Source organism: Apteryx rowi, unplaced genomic scaffold (assembly GCF_003343035.1).
Source record: "Apteryx rowi isolate R43461 unplaced genomic scaffold, aptRow1 scaffold_461, whole genome shotgun sequence".
Taxonomy (NCBI): domain Eukaryota; kingdom Metazoa; phylum Chordata; class Aves; order Apterygiformes; family Apterygidae; genus Apteryx; species Apteryx rowi.
Genome location: NW_020450718.1, coordinates 214,462 through 233,744, shown reverse-complemented (window position 1 = coordinate 233,744; position 19,283 = coordinate 214,462). Strand labels below are relative to the sequence as shown.

The following is a 19,283-nucleotide window of genomic DNA, read 5'->3' as shown; positions in this document are numbered from 1 at the left end:
ATATATATATATATCGGCATATATATATATATATATAAATCGGGTTGGCCTTCTGCCACTGCCTGTGGCAAGATCGTGCGGTGTGGCCATCAGCTTGCAAAGACCGAGTATCTCAGTTGCTTAGCCCCGGTGGGTAGCAGGCAGCTTGCACCTGAACAAAGTGAAAGTAGTGTTTTGAGGAGCCTGCGACTGTTTGGTTGGAGGAAGGTGCACATCCTTCCAAAATAGAGCAGCAGCGCCAGGTTCCTGCCAGCTAAGAACCCGAAGGTCCACTGTGGCAGAAGATTATGTGCTCTCATTTTATAGTCCCCAGGCACTGTTGCCTAGACTATAAGACTGACATAGAACTAGACATGAAATTATCAGCTCCTGCAAAAGTTCAGATAGTGCAAGTCCAGTTATGCATTTCCTTAGCACCGTGGACAAACACCTTAACTCCATGGTTATCTGCCAAAAGGATAGCTAACCTGTCCTGTGTTCCTTATACTGGCAAGATTTCTAAAAGAACTTGAGATGCCTGCCTTCCCTCTTAAAGTGCTCAACRATCTGGATTGAGACTATTGTTGAGAGTCCAGGGATTAGGACTCTGGCAGACAGTTGCATTTGTCAAACACAGTGGAGCTACCCTTCACACAGTTGAAGTTTATGCAAAAGATTGAGCTGTCTTAATCACACAGGATCTGAGGACCATCTTGAACTTCTCCACTCTCCACTGCAAGTACAGTGTGCAGGCATTTGATCTCAGCTTGGGTACTAAAAACATATAGAACAGCAAAAATTCCACCTTGAATCAAAACAAAACAAAACAAAACAAAAAACGCTGTTCCCATCCTCTCCCTCTCTCCTGAGACAAAATCTAAACCCAATAAAAAATGAAGAAACAACAAAAAATATTTAGAACACCAGTCCAAAAAACAGCCCTATATCCAAACCTTTTTCAATTCTACATCTTCCAAAAGCAAATCGTATGTGAAAACATATGGATTGTGCTGTTTAATAGCTCTTGGGATGCCATTGCATACTGTGAGGATGAGGGCAGCAGCACAAGCTCAATAGAACAGAACTGAACAGAACAGAAAAGAAACTTCCAACACTGACTTCCTCCATGGCCATAAACAAATCACATTAATTCCTTTGTCTCATATCCTATATCCATGACATACAAATAGGAAAAAAGTGTTTATCTGAATTAGAGCTTTGCCACATCCTTACTGAGGTCAGTGGCAGCAGAATCAGGCTTTATTTTATTCAAGGGATCCCTTTGAAACATACTTTCCATTTTAATATCCATTTCATTCTAAAAATGACATTAGCACAATAATCATATATGACTTAARCAGTATAGTATTAGTAACAAAAGCTATATTTGTTATTCACTAATCTCTCGGGTTTTGAAACCACTCAGTGTGTACTGCCCTTATAAATTGTTTATATCTTTACCATTCAATTCTAGCACAAACAGAACAGACAGTACAGTATATACAGTTCAGAGCAAACCTTTATAATTTAAGAGAGAAAACAAACTACCAACTCCTTTACTAAATTCTCACCTGTGTGCACTTCTGCAGATCATTCAATATGAAAGATTCCCCTAAACTCAATCCTGTTTAAGTTAGTTTAGCTGGACATGACAGATACTATTAGCTGGCTCACATCTGCTCTAAGTTTACTCATTTAACAGAGAAATATTGACTCCATTGGATTTCAGTGGAAGTTTGCCCCTGATTTCTGTGGAGTTTGTGTTTCATAGACTGATTATAATCTTGGTTTTAGCTAATCAGTAGCCTTCTTGTGAAGAATGAGTCTGAAGTCCCTATTAGATTCTATTTTCACCTTTTTTTCTGGTATCTCAGTTTATCTTTCTTTCCTCTTATCCTGTGGAAATTACTGACCTATTACCATACCCTTCTTCTTAATCATCCCAGCACTGTGTTTCCCTGAGGCCTTTAACAGAACAGGCTATGCCTCTACTATTACAGCATTCAGGCTTTCATTATGCCTGATGCCATTTTATTTTATTAAAACCACAGGCATAACAGCAGAAGTAAAAGTTTTCTGGGGCAGCTGGTACCTGTAGAGCATTTTATTTTGGTAGACATCAGCAACATCTCATAAGTCTTCAAGGCTCCTTAAAGACTAATATGTGTAACAAATATCCTATTTAAAGATAAATACTCCAGTCATGTACGGGGTATGGAATGAAGGGAGGGAAAGCTGAGGAAGTGCAGAATAGAGACAAAATTAGCACATTCATTTTGCTTTTTTCTTTCCCCTTTCTTTCCTTTCCTTTTTCTTTTCTTTTCTTTTCTTTTCTTTTCTTTTCTTTTCTTTTCTTTTCTTTTTCTGTTAGTTGCAGGAAAACAGTCACTGATTTTATTAGATTTCTGTATTCAGGTACATTTTCTCAAGATGTGTAAGACATTAGCAGTTTTCTATCCCAATCCCACTTGATCACATTTAGCCAAGCATGTCATTTTAGGTTGCATTTTACTACGTCAAATCTTATTATCACTGAATATATCCATATTTTACTATTACATTGCTCTGCCCACAGTTGTACCACATCCAAGATTCTGGTTATAATTAGCCAATAAGAAGGAAAAAGTAGGAGCATTTCTATGGGATTACTGATTGCCTCACATGAGTTACAAAGCACAAGACTGAGATCAAGTGACAAGCCATCCCAGAAGTGCCATGGTTATTTATAAATACATTAGAATAAATATATTATTTTTATGATAAAATAGAACATTTATTTAACTTTATTAAGGTGGACATAACTCGTATTGATATGCAATTGAAATGTGGGKTTTTTTTGTGTTGGGGGGGCAGTGTTTTAGTGGAACACTAGACATCTAGACACTTCCAACTAGTGTCTAGGTGGAAGAGTTTCTAGGGGAATCAGTCAAAACCATCACTTCTGAAAGGGAATCTCAAATACTATTTTTAGCACGGCTAGCAACCCTGAATGATTTTTACAAGAGATGGGGATGTGGATACATTTTATCCCCTCAACCTAGCAAAAAGCTGTCTCTTTGTTCTAGTCTGTAGTTCTACCGAGCAAGGTAGTGGTCTGAGATTCCCCAGTGCTGCTACTGATTCAGCTGACAAACTTCTTAATGCTTTAGTCAATGTGACCCTTGGAGCAGGTGTTTTTCRGTGGGGAAAGTCAGTGGAACTGAGTGAAAGCAGTGGTGTTAGCATTGATTCCTACTCACAGTAAAACTGAAAAAGGCACAAGTCAGGACTAACAGACTGCTCTGAAGAATTTAAACTGCACAACAGACARGATAGGTAAAGGACATACTTTAAACTATATTACAAATAGAAACCTTTTATTGCCTCACTGCTTAGTAAGGAAAATGGGCCACGTCCTGAACTTCCTGTGCAGGATAGTGGATCACAGTGTGAAAGATTCTATGAATATTAGATAATGACCTAGCAGGCAGAAGTGCTGAGCATCTGATGTTCCCATTTATACTGAAAGCTGTGATCGTTCCACGTCACTGTAGATCAGACCTCACGTGACCATCCAGTTCTTGGCACAGAGCACGAAAGCGGCCTTGCCACTGCTTTCCCTGATGACACTCAAAAATAGTCAAAAGCCCTGTATAGGGTAAAGGAGCAGCAGAACTGGAAAATGGATGAGGCTCTGGAGTCTGTACCAGTCAAAGCTCCACTTGTGCTTTCAAGGGCTGGTTCTCTGCATAAAGAACCTGTAGGGTTTTGCTCAGTAGTCTTTCATGAACAAAATCCTGCTACAGACATGACACCTTTATGTAGCAGTAGCTAACATGCAGAATGCTTTCTAAATTTAAGAAAAGATACCCCACAAGACAAAGCAAAGTTTGATAGGAAAGGTGACAGAGATGGATATGATTTTCCTTTCTAGTCATCTCAGTATCTGTTGGGGACTAGGACTATAGTGTGAATGATCGCAAATCTGAGCTGTTAAACACTTGGAAAGAAATTTGACCAAAAGCTTCCCACAGTCCTAGAACCACCTAACTTTGATAGATTTGACTGACTTCATCCTTAAATTCTTTTGGGGTTTCATAAAAATACAAGTTCTTTGGTTATGATGTTTTGCACATGTCTTTGTACTTCTCTTTCCACCTGGATAAGAAGCCAAAAGATTCCAGCAATGGGAATGATTACCTTCAATGTTTTTCTAGTCTGATCACAACTGTATTCTCTAAAGRAAAACTAACTTGAAGTTTATTAACTAAGCAAAAGTTTCTGAGAGCAATTAGAAAGGAAGGATTTAACTCAGATTATATTCAAACTAATCTTTTTTTACTAGTGGTTTTTACACTGTATTACACAGTGTATTAGCATTCACTTTCACTGACTTCTTGTGGAAGGCTTAAAAGAATAATGGTACAACTTTTGTTGCATGCAAGCCAAAGCACAGGCTGAGGTACAGTGCTAATATAATACAGCTGAAAATTATTAATACCTATGTCTTTCATTATGGTTCTTATCACATTAATTCAGGGAGAGCATTCCAGCTTCTGCCAGGATACTTTATACACTCTGCCTGCAAGTTGTGAGGGTCTCATGAATATGCAGAAGTTTTTGAAATGACTTCTCATTGATGTTAAGCCATGGCTTCTGAGCTGAAGCTGCAACCTCCTGACACCAGAAATCAGATCTGTGAGGAGCACACTGCTCCCAGTAAAGGCACACAATACATTAAAGAAGTCCTGCAATATGCCAGGTAGTTATCAGATAGAGCATCGTGCACCTATCAGACTCCATGTAGGCTGCCACGTGTCGTGTAGTTCCTCTTGGCCAGCTTAGCCACCGCCTACAACTCCATTTCATTTTCTGAGATGGAAATGGTGAGACAGTGTATATAATGCTATAATACAGTCCATTTTCCTGTGACAGCTGCAGCTCCAATAGTATTTCAGCTTCTCTTCTCTTGGTTCTTCTGGAACAGACAGTTGTGCATATATTACCTTGTCAGATGAACTTGCTAGCTTTGCTCTGAAATACATGCTACATGTTGTAGTTTAACTTGAAATCATTGGCTACACAGAAAACACTTTGATTTCCTTGACAATAAACTATTTTGAATTTTCTAAGGACCACATGCTGTCATCTTCCCTCAGCCTATATGAAAGTAAAAATTCTTTATGAATTCTTAATACCAAATCCCCAAATTCTAACTTATTTCTTGCTCACCAAAATTCTTAACAACTCCAAAGACCTTCTTCCTGAACAAGGGATAAAAAAATATGATTTGGAATTTGGGCCAAATTGCTTCTTTTATTTGGGCAAGTGAAMTGACCAAGTTTCAGCAGGATTTAGTACATTTTTTATGGTTACAGTGAAAGGAAGATAGTTAAATCAAACAACTTAATATGTAGACAGCTTTTTTACATAATGGAAAAATATATTGGCTGTATGCTTCAGAACTCTTGTAGCTGATAGGTGTTTTATTGTTCACATTGTCACTGTCATTGCCCAGCTCCCTACTGAGATAAGAGTTGATAGAGTTTTTTTCTGCACAGGTCCAGGGTTCACTTGGCAGAGCTAAGCCCACTATGAGAGCCAAACTTATTCAGAGGTTCATGCACATAAAGATTTTTATTGAGTTTTTGAAAGCTTTTGGTCATACTGAAATCATACTTCTTTTTTGTTCAACTTTATATGTAGTAGAAAGGGTTACTCATTAGGAAGGATGGGATTTGCTTGACCTAAGTTAGATACCTAAAAATCAGGTGTCTAATTCTGAGTTGGTTATTCCAGGCTCTTTTTCTTCCAGAGAAACAGGCATTTCCAAAGCTGATTTATCTCATTCTAAGCTAGGTGTCTAAAACAGGTCAGAGAAGTTGCCATGTGGAAGGATCTGTTTCTCTCTACTGAATAAAAAGGCAGGCTAGAGTGAGTAGCTCGGATACACTGTTTAAGTTGCAGCTGTTTAAAGGTAGGTTATGAAGCCTAACACCACTGGCAATAGTAGGTAACTTAACCAGTTACCATGTTGCATTGCTTGTAGAGAAAGAGATTTAGAGACTTCAGGTAATATTCTTAGAATAATTAGCAATACACCTTGAAACCATGCTGTTGAATTCAAGGAGTCTGAATATTGGAGGCTTGCAGCATACTTCTCACAAATTACCAATCAAGAACTATTTACAGATGCTACTTCACAATCATTTTAGACAATAATTATATCTGATAGGAAAAATGATCTGTCCCTAACATAGTTTCAGAAAGTCAAAATTCATTACTTATATTATTTGCTACTAAATGACTAATCACTTTATTCATCAGAAACCACTTGTTTTGTTTGTATACAATTTAACTCAGATAAGTGAAAAAAACAACATTACTTATAGTAAGCTGATGTTTGAAATTTTTACCCACAATAAGATAGAACTTTCATTTGACAAATCTGAAATATTTTTTAAGCAGCATTGAAAAGTCAAGATTAGAATTTGATTTCTTCCCTCTTTTCAGCACTGCACACCTCTAGGGCTCCACATAATAACCATTTAATTCAAGAAATCAGAAATTCAGCAAGCAGTTTAATAAAAGTCAAAAGGCATTTCCTACAGCATAGAATAAAATTATCTAGTGTTTTACTTCTTCATATAGTGAATTTCTTCAGGGAAAAAACAATTTGTTGTTGTTGTTGTTAAAAAAATGGAAATACATAATTCATGGAAAAATGAACAGCATCTACAGAAGGGTAAAACTTTTCTCCTCCTTATTCAGGGTAATATGGGATTGTGAATGAAATAGAAATTAATATAAATTTCTATTTCAAACGTATTATTTTAGCCACATACCTTCTCACTTGGCAATGTTAACAGTATAAATATGATGTTTGTTAGTGTTTCCTTATTCTTTAGGGGTATAAAAAGCTCAATTCCAATTGTCTAGCCAATGAACAAGAGCAAAGAACTGTTAGGTGGAATAACTTTTATATGGTAGATTGCCCTTCTGGTACATCTCTTCAGAATTGATATATACCTAAACAGTACCTCTATGTACGGATTATGTATTGGAAGTAAATTGACTGAGAAGAGCTTGCAGCGGGAAAAAAAAAGAAAAGGGGAAAAAAAAGCAGGGAACAATCCAAGGAACCATAAAATAAGAGAAGCGGAATATATTCTGATCTGAATTGTGTATATTATGCTACAAGACAAAAAAAATAAAAAAGTCCTTGTTGTATCTACTGTATATTATTATATTTAGTTTTCCACATAATGCCATTGACATTAAAATAGTTTTCTTGAAAGAATGTTTCATTCATAATGTGTCTTTATTGTGGTTTAAAATTATTCAGAAATGAGAAGATAGAAGGGGAAGAGATACTTACTGACAGAAATCTCTAGAAGAAACTTCTTTTGCATATTCCATCCAAAATTAACTCAGATCTCAGTGTGATTTCAGACAGGCATGTGCATTCAAAAGTGCACAAAGTCAGCTTTCTACACAGAGCGAGAGCTGATGCTGAACAATATACAAAATATGTAGAGTTCAATGAACAATACTGAGGGTCTGACAAAAATTACAAACAGAGCCACGCAATCTTCAGTGGTGGCATCTACTGGTACTATAAATATAGGTGTTGGATAAGTAGTTCAGCTGAAACACAAAGTTGACTAGATGCATACACGGATGCAGTACTGAGACTGTGAAGATTAAGGAAAAGCTTTGATGGCTCCACAATTAAATTTTTCTTCATGTTTGACCTTGAAGCAGAACTAACATCTTTCTGTTAGAACCTTAACTATTTAATTAATCTATATTATACCCATTCCCTTGACAGAGGAGTTTTTTCTATAGCATTTTTGGCATCTTTTGCAGAGGAATTTTAGAATTTTCCTTAAGATTAAATAAAATGCTTGACACCCTCACCAAAACAAACAAACAAAAATACACACCAACAACAGCTGACTCTCACTAGCAGCATAACACATGGTCTGTTACTTCATTTCCCTCATTCAGCCATAATTATCTTTCTCACTTCTAAGTTTATTTCCTCACACGGACCTGAGAAATCTGGTCTTGGCAAAATGAAGTAAGAAGGAGAAGCCATTTCCTGAGTCTGCTCATGACTGAGATGGATGGTGGTGGGGTCTGGGAAGGTAGAGCGATGTAGATCTGTGAGGGGAAATGTGTAACTTCTGAGATAACTAGAGGATCAATTAATTTAATCAATTACATTTCATTAATTTGTTTTCTATTTTTGTCTTCAAACTCTTCATTAATGATGTTTACATTTTCTGAAACATCTAAAAACTACAGATGTTCAAATATTTTCAAAAAACCCCACAGTGAAATACATTGTAACAATATGCTAGTACTAGTTGACTATTAAAAGAAAATATTAATGCACAGCTATCAAAATAAAACAGTAGTAAGCATGTGTTTGATGCATAACCAAGCTTATCTTGAAAGATAAAAGAGCTTTCCACAAACCCACCAGAGTCAAATGCTTGGCTAAATTCATTTGCTTTGTGTCCTAAGCTAAGAGCTGCTAAACCTGCTGTCCAACCAGTCAGAAAACAGCATGATCTTCACTGAGATTTTCCTATTACAATTTGTTAATGGTATATTTTCACCTGAATTCTTGTGGATTGTTTCACAGCACCTCAGATCACCTACAGGGGGAAAAAACAAAACAAAAACAAAAACCCAAAACAAACAGACAAAAAACCCAATAGTTGGTTATGGATTTAGAAGAACTTTAAAATTGGTCTAGGCTGTTTGAACGGGAGGATGGGTTTCAATGCAGGCTCAGGATTAAGCTAGTCTGATTATCTACCTACTAAGGCTATAGACAAAACGACTCAGGTGCTGTTGGAGGAAGGAAGTCCTCCAAAGCCTTTCCTTAAAATTCCTGTTCAGGAGGAAAAGAAATTTCTCCTGTGATTGGTAGGGGAAAAATTTTGGAAAACCAAGGATATGCTTGGACAAGATGATAACCAAGGACATGCAGAGAGATGATTCCAGAAACAGTGATGCTACAGCAGGATGGGTATCATTTTGCTATGGGAATCTTTATACCAAGAAACATCTGTAGATGTTCACCAGACAAGCAGTGATAATACCTTGTGTAGTAAGACACAGGCACTGCATGTGAAAAGTCATGAGCTGATTTCAACAGTTGGATGCAAGTGAGAAGTTAACTGAGAAAGGGTCTTTCACACATGAGAACTCAGGCTGCACAGGAGTTTGTGTATCAGTAACAACTCTCTGAACTATTTCATAATACAAATGAAGTCATGTAGTGTGCAAGTGCAATGGAAATAATATTGTGCTTCAGACTTATCCCACAGCTGAACTATCGTGTTATTCATTAGGGGCCCCTGCCTTGCAATTGGATTTTTTTTTTTTTTCTGCTGACTTCAGTGAAGTGTTAGAACAAGTCCCCCTTAGGTCCTCTGAGAAATTTAAATGATTAGCTCTACTCTCTTACTGAGTAAATATAGGAAGATTAACATCTGCAAGAAATGGTTGGTACTGTTAACAAGAAATCTTTCTGATATCAAAAGCACATGGGAATTTGTGTTCATATAAAGATCTAGAATACTAATATATGTTATATGTATGTCATATATATGCACAGTGTATATGCTACAAATTTCTAGTGCAGGGCTTTCTTTTCCATTAGACTTGGAGTGCCATGCCTGACATCCTGAAACAGCTACACCACTCACTCACTTTTCAGCTTCATGCATCCCAATATTACCTTTTATAAGTATAAACACAGTTGTTTATGCATATCATAACATGATGAATATTGATATTTTTATTGATATCTTCTCCAAAGACATAAAGTTATATCTTTGATATTCTACACAACCATTTTCTATTGATTTGTATTTAATTAGTTGACATTGCATTACTTTCTAGTTTTATGATTATGGTTTTATTGTCACTAAGAGTGCAAGCAGACTAGAAGCTAGACTCTCATATGTAAACTGATATTTGTGTGTGTGTCTCTCTCTCTTGGAAAATGAAACAATTGGGAATGTGCTCTTGAGTCTTGCTAGCTCCAATCCAGGTCAATTGAAACTACGGGTCAATGGAAACAGTAATAGTTATTACAGGTCACTGAACTTTGTAAGATAGTGGCTTTGTGTGCTTCTCAGGCTATTTTTAGAATTTATGAAAGTAGTTCAAGTTCCTGGATTTTTTTCTTCAGTGATTTGTACTTTCAAGGTTGAGGTCCTTTTAAAAACAAAACTGGAGTGCTTTGTTTTTTTCAGCTAGGGAGGAGTATATAGCTCCTTATACAAGGGACAGCTCCTTATACATTATACAAGGGACAGAAAAGCTGGCAGCAACCTAGAATAGTTAATTGCTCTACCTTTACAATCCTTTAGAAGAGTTATATGCCATACAGTGGAAGCCATCCCACTGGCTCCCATACAGAGAGCCATCTAAAGTTATCATAGTCTCTGTGAAGGTGGCTCAAGCCCACTAAAGAGAAAAAAACCAAACATTTTATACATCCTGTATATCTTAAATCTGGCCTTGTTTGCCTAAAGCTACTGAGTGGCATGATCATCCACTGGAGAGCACTGAAGTGGGCACAAAAGGGCCTCAACTTTCCATCAGGGATCAAGGAAGAGGAAACACCTTTTCTGRGGACACAGGTAATGGCAGATGAGCTGCCCCTCCACTTTTGTTAGATGGGACGATAGCAGCATTGTCAAGGAAGTACTTTCAGGAGATCCTTCTAAGCCTTTTATTCAAACTGAGAGAAAGTGTTTCCTTGTAGGAGGCTAATTAGTATGTCTGAAGAGGAGTGCTTAGGATTTAACCAGGTCTTTAACATTATTTCTTAGTTAGCTTTTGCTGGTTCCACGTTATATGAAGAATTTAGGTGGTTCTTTCCTGAGTGCACTTGCCAGTTTGGATTCCATACTGAGTTTTCAAACTTTCCACAGGCAGCCTGCATATTCCTCACACATGGTCTAATTATTACAATATAGCTGAATCCTTATCTTGATCAAGACCTAAGCACCTCACATAACTATATATTTTGTTYTGAAGCCTCCATTTACTGGGTTCCCGAGAGAGTGAGGGAGTGACTTTAAGCATTGGACCCTCTATTCACACAAACAGCTTAATTGTTGTCTCACTTCTTGGCTCTATTGGACTATTGGAGCTAAACATATAAATATGATATTGATAGGGCTAATTAATAAGGAGTATAAAAGCATGCTCATTGGTGCCACATGATGGGGTGCAGATCATGGATTGATCCTTGGTCCTTTTATATTTACCAGTACAGATGTAGACATTTGTTTCATTTTCTCTTAAGAAGGTTTTGGAAGCTTGTGGGATTATGGAAGGTAGAATGGCTCCAAGTTGACTCAAGACAGCATATGTGCTATTCCATAGACTTCCATATATATAAATGGAAATTTCATATTTCAGGAAAGAGGCAGAGAAAATTGCACACTAGAACTAACAAGAGGGCAAAGAACTTCACATGCTACATGTAACTAAAAAGACTACCATCTTTGTAATTATGCTATGCTGTTTTACAAAGTGGTTTGGCTTGGGTACAGCTTCAGAAGCATTCCTGAGAATTAATAGTTTTTACGATCATCTAAGCCAGAAGAATTGCTACAACATTAGAGTTCTTGAGCTGGAAAAAGCCATCTCAATCTACCTTGCTGGGGATTGATTTGGCTTTAACTTACATCTGACCTTATCCAACAGCCCTACAATGCCAAAGAAAAATGAAGTACTGTGGATGACCGACTGCAATAGTATATCATTCATAAAATCGGCAGCATCAAAAACTTACTTTATAACTGGCACAAGATCAAACTGAAAGAGAAAGGCGCTAAATAAACATGCCTCTTTTCTGGCAACATTATCAAAGTAAACTTACAGTTCTTAGACAACTGAGGGTGAAACCCTGATGCGGGGAAGAAGACAGAGTGAAAGTAACTTCTTGCAGAAATCAAATCAGAGTATTTCAACAAAATAGCTTGTTTTGACAGCATGCCTTTGACATTTCCTTTTATCTTCTTTATATTACAAATTTCTAACCTTTGGCATGCCTACTTCTCAAAAAAAAAAAAAGAAAAAAGAAAAAAAGAAAAAAAAATCTCATACCCTCAGCTTTGCCAAGCTGTTATCTTGCTCTCTGAAAAGATAGCACCTTCCCTTGGCCTCCTATTGCTTTGGTCAATCTTTGGTGATTTAAATATAACATGTTTGCAAATAGCATTTGTTAGGGAGAAAATGAAAGTAATTCTTTTCTAGGGATAATATGAAAAAAAAAACAAGACAAAACAACTTCACAAAAACAAGATTATTTTTGTTCACAGCATGTGATGGCAGAAGAGGCAGAACAGACATTAGAAATAGGCTGATCGAGGGATGTGCCATATTGTCGCATGCATAATTCATTTTCCAGATAACTCAGACCATTATATATAATGTTTCTTGAAAATGAGTGCAAAGATAAGCAACACGCTCAAGTAATCCACTCATGCTGCACACTGGAAGGAGGAAAGAATTCTATTTCTCTTTGCACTGAGGGGAACTCTTGCACTCTTGTATGACCTGCACGCACTAATTAAAATTTTTAAATAAAATAAAATAAAAATTTTTTGATTACTCTTTCAGTTATATGTAGGAAAATATGATGACTTTTAGAAGAAGATCCTGACTGCTCACGACACAGCTATGTTTGTCTATATGAACTGATGATCAAAATTGTTTTGGAAGTTATCATCCAAATAAGGTTTGGTTGCTCCCACTTTGTGCCGTCAGCTTGGAGCAGGAGAGATGAATCTGCCATCTCTAAACTACATCTCTAAGCTAAAGTGACCAGAAATGTTATAGTACCCAGTTTCATCCATGAATAAAATAAATATTAATCATCCCACTCATTAAGATTGCCTGGTCTGATACACATAGTAATTCAAACATCAATTCTTTCACACAAATGTTCTTGCATAGGTCCAGGATTGCTAAAATAGTGGCTCAGGACTCCTTTCATGCAAATTAAAGAGATTAGGAGGGAAAAAAAGAGATTTATTTATTTATTYATTTTGAGTCTCTAGCGTTTGCATAATCTAGCTCTGAGAGTTAAGAGAAATTGATTGCATGACTCCTGAACCTGAGATTTCACTAGGAAAAATCTATCAAATATGACTYATTTATATAGCAGGACTTGGTTATCAACCAGTACATTTTTCTTCAGCCTTTCTTCGTGTAAGCCGTACTGTTCCCACCAACCCCATAGGTAATTCTTCCAGTTGGCAGATCCATGGCTGTACTTTTTTCACAGTGCAATTCTGCAAATCATTCCCACTTTTTGCTTGGCTTATCAAGTTACTATACTTACGATCGTCTTTTGTGCTTTTAAGGTTTGATGGGTTTGCACCTGTTGAAACTTTTGACAAGTTATGTCAGCTATGAAGTTCAGTGGCAGAGAAGAATTTGTTCAAAACAAAGGATTATTATTTATTCAGCAGACTGCAACAGCAGTCAAAAAAGTTAAATAATAACCTCCCTGATACTTTCATGTTACCTTACCTAAAGCTTAAAACTTCTGAAAAGTTTGATCGATCCCATATGACCAAAATTCTGCTTTTTTTACGTCTTTCACTTCAGGTTTGGGCTGACACAGAGTGAATTCTTGCAGGCACTGCTTCTCAGTTTGCATCTTAGATGGTATTAGCAGTGGCTTAGCTTTCAACCATTTTCAAATTCTTTAGGACTTTTTACGTGAAAAATCTTTGAAATTTTAAGCTTAGGACCCCCTTTACTGTTTCATATCGCTTTGCATCTACTCAAATTCCTGATTCCAATTTGAGAATAAGTGATAAAAGAATTAATGCCTGTACCATCCATTTGAATGTTGAAGATTTAATGGCTTAACTAGCAATGCATTGACTATTAAATCAGAACATATACATACATAAAATTACAGTTTTATTTCCAGCATTAAAACTGAGTTTAAAGAATGAAATACTTCTTCCCATTATACCACTTCTCTGTTCATTAAAAATATTTACTTGTTATTTTCATTGGTACTGATCTACATGCACTTTTGGGACTATTTTTATGGTAAGAGGACTATGAAAACACCATAATTACCTTGGTGGAAACAGTTTTACCTCCAATAACTATATGTTGGTATAGCTTGTTTTGACATGGTCTAAATTACTAAAATCAGGTTTGTCTGTGTGTAGCTAAACTTTTAGAAAACATAAAGAATTACTTAAGAGTATATTTCTAACTAAAACTAGGCTAAGGGATAAACCTGTCAAGTGTGAAATAAGATATACATGATACATCACATATTTAAATATGCAGAGGTAGGATTTTGTAGTTTGCATGCTATCAAAATTCCAGTACATCAGTCATTCCTTCCACCAATCCCCTCAGACAAGTAAAATGCAAGAATAAAGATAATGCCCACATCCCCATTTACTGCACTTACAACTATAGGTTATATTAGGATGGTTTTATTTGGAATAGATTCTTCTATTTCTTCTTATTTTCCTAAATCACTATATTCATATTTCAATAAAATAATTGAAACACACACTGTTGCCTTTTTACATTCCCAATTTTATTTTATAATGTTTTAAAAGGTCTAGAAATGTGTTGCATAATGTTTTCCTTATAGGCCTTCAGTATAATGCATCAGACTGTATATTGCTAGCTGATCCTGCCTGTGGTAAAGCAGTTTGGRTTTTACAGAGATTTTCTTCCTATATTGGTGGCTCTATCGATGAATACAGTGATAAACTCTTTTATTGATCTGTGCTTCTGTCATAATGTCAGTTGAATGTTTTTATTAATCTGTACTGAACTGCAAGGACAAGCTCTTTCTTGAGAACACCCTCCACAAAGGTGTGGTTGTAGGGTGGAAATACTCCCATTAGGTGAGACTAACTGATGTCATGTTTATTTTTCAGGACTGGGAGCATAGGTGGAATCTAAAGATCACACAAAGATGAAGTTGAGTCTCAATTATTTCTATTAACATCAGTTTTTCTTGCTGCCCAGGATGGTTTTCTGCTATCTACCCTAATTTTTTTTTTTTTGGTCATTTCTTCTCATTCTGTTTCTTTTAGCTTCTTCTATCTTCTTTCTCTCTCTCTCTCTCTCTTTTATTTTTTTCCCCCTCCATTTCAGGACTTTTTWAAAATTCTACTAGCTTCTAAGGCAATTTTTTTTTTTTTGCCTTAATACACATTGATACCTAATCTGGATACCTATATATATCTAATTTTATTTCTTTTAAGTAGCCCCACTGAGATTCATCTTTTTATTTCAGTTTTCCAGTTTTCAGAAATAGTCATATCTAGTTATTCTGTTTTGTGTTTTTTGTTTTTTTTTTCTTGTCCTGAATAATTCTATTAATGAATGTTTTCTAAGAGTTAATATTTTTCGTGTCAGAGCTGGTTTAATTAAAGCAGTGGTAAAAGAGGTTAAAATTTATGTATGTTTTAGGGATAAGCATATCATAAACACTTTTTGTCCCCTTTGGTTTTATTATTTTACACATGTATTTTTGACCTCTGAAATACTTTTATCCATTATGTAAACTGCTCTTTTTTCCTTGGGGAATTTTCTTGGTTAGCTATTCCATTTGCAGTATCAACATGTCATAATAGAGAGATCTACATGCAGGTGTTCTGAAAATGATGTCTTCCATGGCAGATGTTACTTGCATACCCATGTACAACACTAAATAGTGTAATGTATAATTTAATGGGCCACACAAGACTCAAGGTATTTTTAACTGGATCACTGTATAGCAAATGCCAGTACATAAACTTTCAGACCCAGAATTTCCATTCTGTGTCTTCTTGGCTTTTGATTAATGTGGAATGCTTTGGTGACATTCTGAGCTATAATGAGCCAGCTTGACAAAGACACAAACAATTATAAAAAATGTGAACACCAGGTGTATGTGTCAACCCACTTTTATTGTATTTGTACGTTCTTTTTTTTTCTTCTTTTTTTTTTTCCTGGAGGATGTTTTCTCTTGCTTGATTCAGTGCACAACACCTGGTGCTGTGCTTAGAGTTTCGTACTGGCCTACGTTTAGCATTTTCTAATCTCTGCTGCTTTCAGAACTCAACCTTTATCTTGCCATCACAATGATTTAATAATAATTTCCCTTGGCCTTTTGTCTTTCAGTGACAAAGGGCTTGTCTTTATGCATTTTTTCCATTTCAATATATTGCAATGTAGGGTATCTCTTACAGTTTGCATTAAATAGCTCTTGAACACAGGCAATCAAATCCAGCTCCTCTTTTTTACCCTGCAAATCCCATGATCTGCAAGCTAAAGAACTTTTCTGTCTCGGTCAAATGCTGAATCTCAATCAATCAAAGTGATTTTCCATTTGCTTTAAATAGATAATGTAGTCTCTTTAATCTATGATTTTAGTGTCCTTTTTTCCTATTTGGTCTGACACAAAAAAAGACAGCTYTGACTGCATGGTCTTGGACCTATAAATAGGACTTAGGCACAATCCTGAGTGATACCCTTTAAAAAGATGAGTCTTATGTATTTAGACACCAATGYAATTCTACAGCTTAAGCCCTGAACCAAATGACTATGCAATATAAAGGGAGAATAGACTCTTAGGGGTACCACTTACATTATCCATTAATAAGTGTTGGAAAATATTTAAATTTATCCCTATTTAAATCTTACATTTACGTGCCTCCTTAAAAAATGCCTACTTTCACTTGCAACAAAATTTGAAATGTTACCTTGGCCTCCTTTCTGCCTTTTTCTTCGAGAATAAGAGAAGGGAGTAATTTATTTATTTCAAAGTCAGTTTCTTCTCTCCCCACCTAATTTAAGAATCTTGTAATGAGATAGAAGAGAGATTTGGAAAAGATGGGTCCTATTACACCTTTTCACTGGGCTCCCACTTCTTACAGCTGAGACAATGGCTTAAAATGGTATTCAGTTTTAAGATATTTTCCGTTTCTCCTATTTAAACTGAGTCTGAACTAGATAGAATAATGAAGGAGAGCAAAAGAAAGAGAAAAAAAAAAMCTTATTCTGTAATTGTAAAGTGTGAGATAGAAAAGGAAATGAAATAAATGCCCCATTTGCTCAGCTGAATGCCCAGACTACTAGATTGTAGATCATTTTCTCTCTGATTCCATGACCATTTGATTAGACCATAAAAACAGAACAGCTTAAGAGTGAGTGAGCTCACCCTTACTCTGAATACCTCTTGCCCTCTGGTTATAGTAGTGCCCAAATCACTGGCAGCAGGAGGATGAATTTAATACATGTATCCTTCATTCTAGGTAAGTACTTAAACTAGTGATCCTTGAATATAAGAAGGTTTTCATCTGTATTTCATTTGTGGGTGCTGGTCTTGTCGGGTACCAGCCCAGGTACACCCACAAAGTAGAATGAGTTACTTCTAGCCTGTGAGTCCTGACAGGATTTAGATGTGAGATTGCCTTTGAGCTGTTTACCACTATCACTCAGAGGTGCTTCTCACATACTTTGAAACAGCCTTCCTTGTGCTTGGAGATCTCATTGTCACATACGTGACTTGAGCTGCTTCCAGAGATAAATATAAGTCGCAGTGGACCGTGTAAAGGGAAGACTGAACAGCCACCTTCTGGACACAGACAGCTAAAGCGGCAGCTGAATCTCTTTGCAGTCTTAGTCCTTTCTCTAATTTCTTTATCAGAAGCTCCCACTGCTTTCTGTAGCCACACTGCATTTCGCTTTTTCCTTGAGGGTGTGGACCACAAAGTCAACTGAGCATGTCTTCACCTAACATTTTTCTACAGAGGTTCAAAGGCAAATATTTCAAAGTTTTCTTATTTTTAAAGTTTGTCCTCTGGATTTTCRGAAAGCTATATCATACCAGAAACAATATATTTAATTAGAAAAATGGGGAAAAAAAGGTAAGATCTATGGTATCTGTGAATTGCTGTCAAAAAGCTGCAATTCTTTAATACACATACAGTTCTGCTATTGCTATATAAATTTTTTCAAACATATTAAAAGCACAGATAATTCATGCACAAACCAGGGTAAAATATGTAAAAACTGATCTKTTGGGCTTTGATCCAAGATTAATTTAAATCGCTCTTGGTGTGACTGATTACTTCTTGCTCCATTCTCTGACAGGCACTTTCTTCATCGAGYTCTCCACACTCCTGAATCTTCATTCTCAACAGATATCTTTTTCACCTCACATCTTTTTCCTCCAAATCTTTTCTTTTCCACTTCCCACAGAGTTTCCTTTTTGTTCCCCTTGAGTTTCAAAGAAAATATTCATTGTATTTAATACGTTGAGTTGGCAGAAAAAATACAGTGCAGACTCGAGCTCCTTGCATACTGACAACAAAATTAAATACAAAAGACMATACTAAGTTAAGTGCCTCAAGAGAATTAGAATAACACACTGTGCAGTAGCAATCACATCTTTTGGGAATGGAAAAAATGTGGAACACCCTCCCACAGCCATGGTGGAGTGGATACAAGGTGGGGAACTGTATTTTAAGAGTTTCTTGGAAAGAATGATCTGGAGCTGTCTGTGGTTGCCCAGTGCTGTGAGACTCTTAGCTCTTGACAACATCTGAACAATGCAAGCACTGCACTGGGATTTTGGAGACTTGTATTTTCTCCCCAGCACTGCTGCTGTGGATCCCCCAAGATGCCCGGGTTTAGGTAACATCCGTCACTACCCCTCCTGTCTCCTACTGAACAGTTTCCTTGTATATCACCACTGAGAGTGTCAACAGCTCCCAAATCTGTGGGTAAAAGGATGCTGCTCCCAGACACACATGCAAGTGATACAAGCATTCCTCTATCACTGCGCTGAGGCATGGTACGGATCATGGTGCCGTTACCATAGGCTTGGTAAAAAAAAGAAAGGGGGGGGATGCAACTGAGCTGAGCATCCACAGTACCATTATATTATTACTTTTAATGGCAGAGTCTTCTCTCTCCCCATAGTTCATGCTAGCTATATTCTGTCCTAGTTGGCTGTGTCTCCTTTGCGTGATCATGGGAATGTTAGTCTGTATTCAAGCTGACTTTTGCAAGCAGAGTCACAATGAAAAGTTTCCCTTCTCCTGCTCTGTCTAGCATATCCTTGATGGAGTCATTTCAATACAAATTTCAATGGTTTATTGAGTAATGAACATTTAAATGATTCAGCTGTTTGTAGGAGTTAAAAAGCAAATGTTGTCTTGTCATGAAAATGGCATAATTTCTTTGGGCATCAGAACACCTGGTTTCTGATCTTTATKATTTTAAATAACATGGCACATTTAGTT

General features: G+C 36.6%; 1 protein-coding gene across 1 annotated transcript in view; it reads right to left on the bottom strand.

Moving 5' to 3' along the window:
- Positions 1-18,843, bottom strand: part of PCDH20 (protocadherin 20) — a 24,191-nt gene extending 5,348 nt beyond the window's left edge. Inside the window, exon 1 of the mRNA XM_026077779.1 lies at positions 18,690-18,843. Within this exon, the coding sequence (XP_025933564.1) occupies positions 18,690-18,843 (154 nt within the window). The remainder of the gene's footprint in view (positions 1-18,689) is intronic.
- Positions 18,844-19,283: the final 440 nt, after the last annotated feature.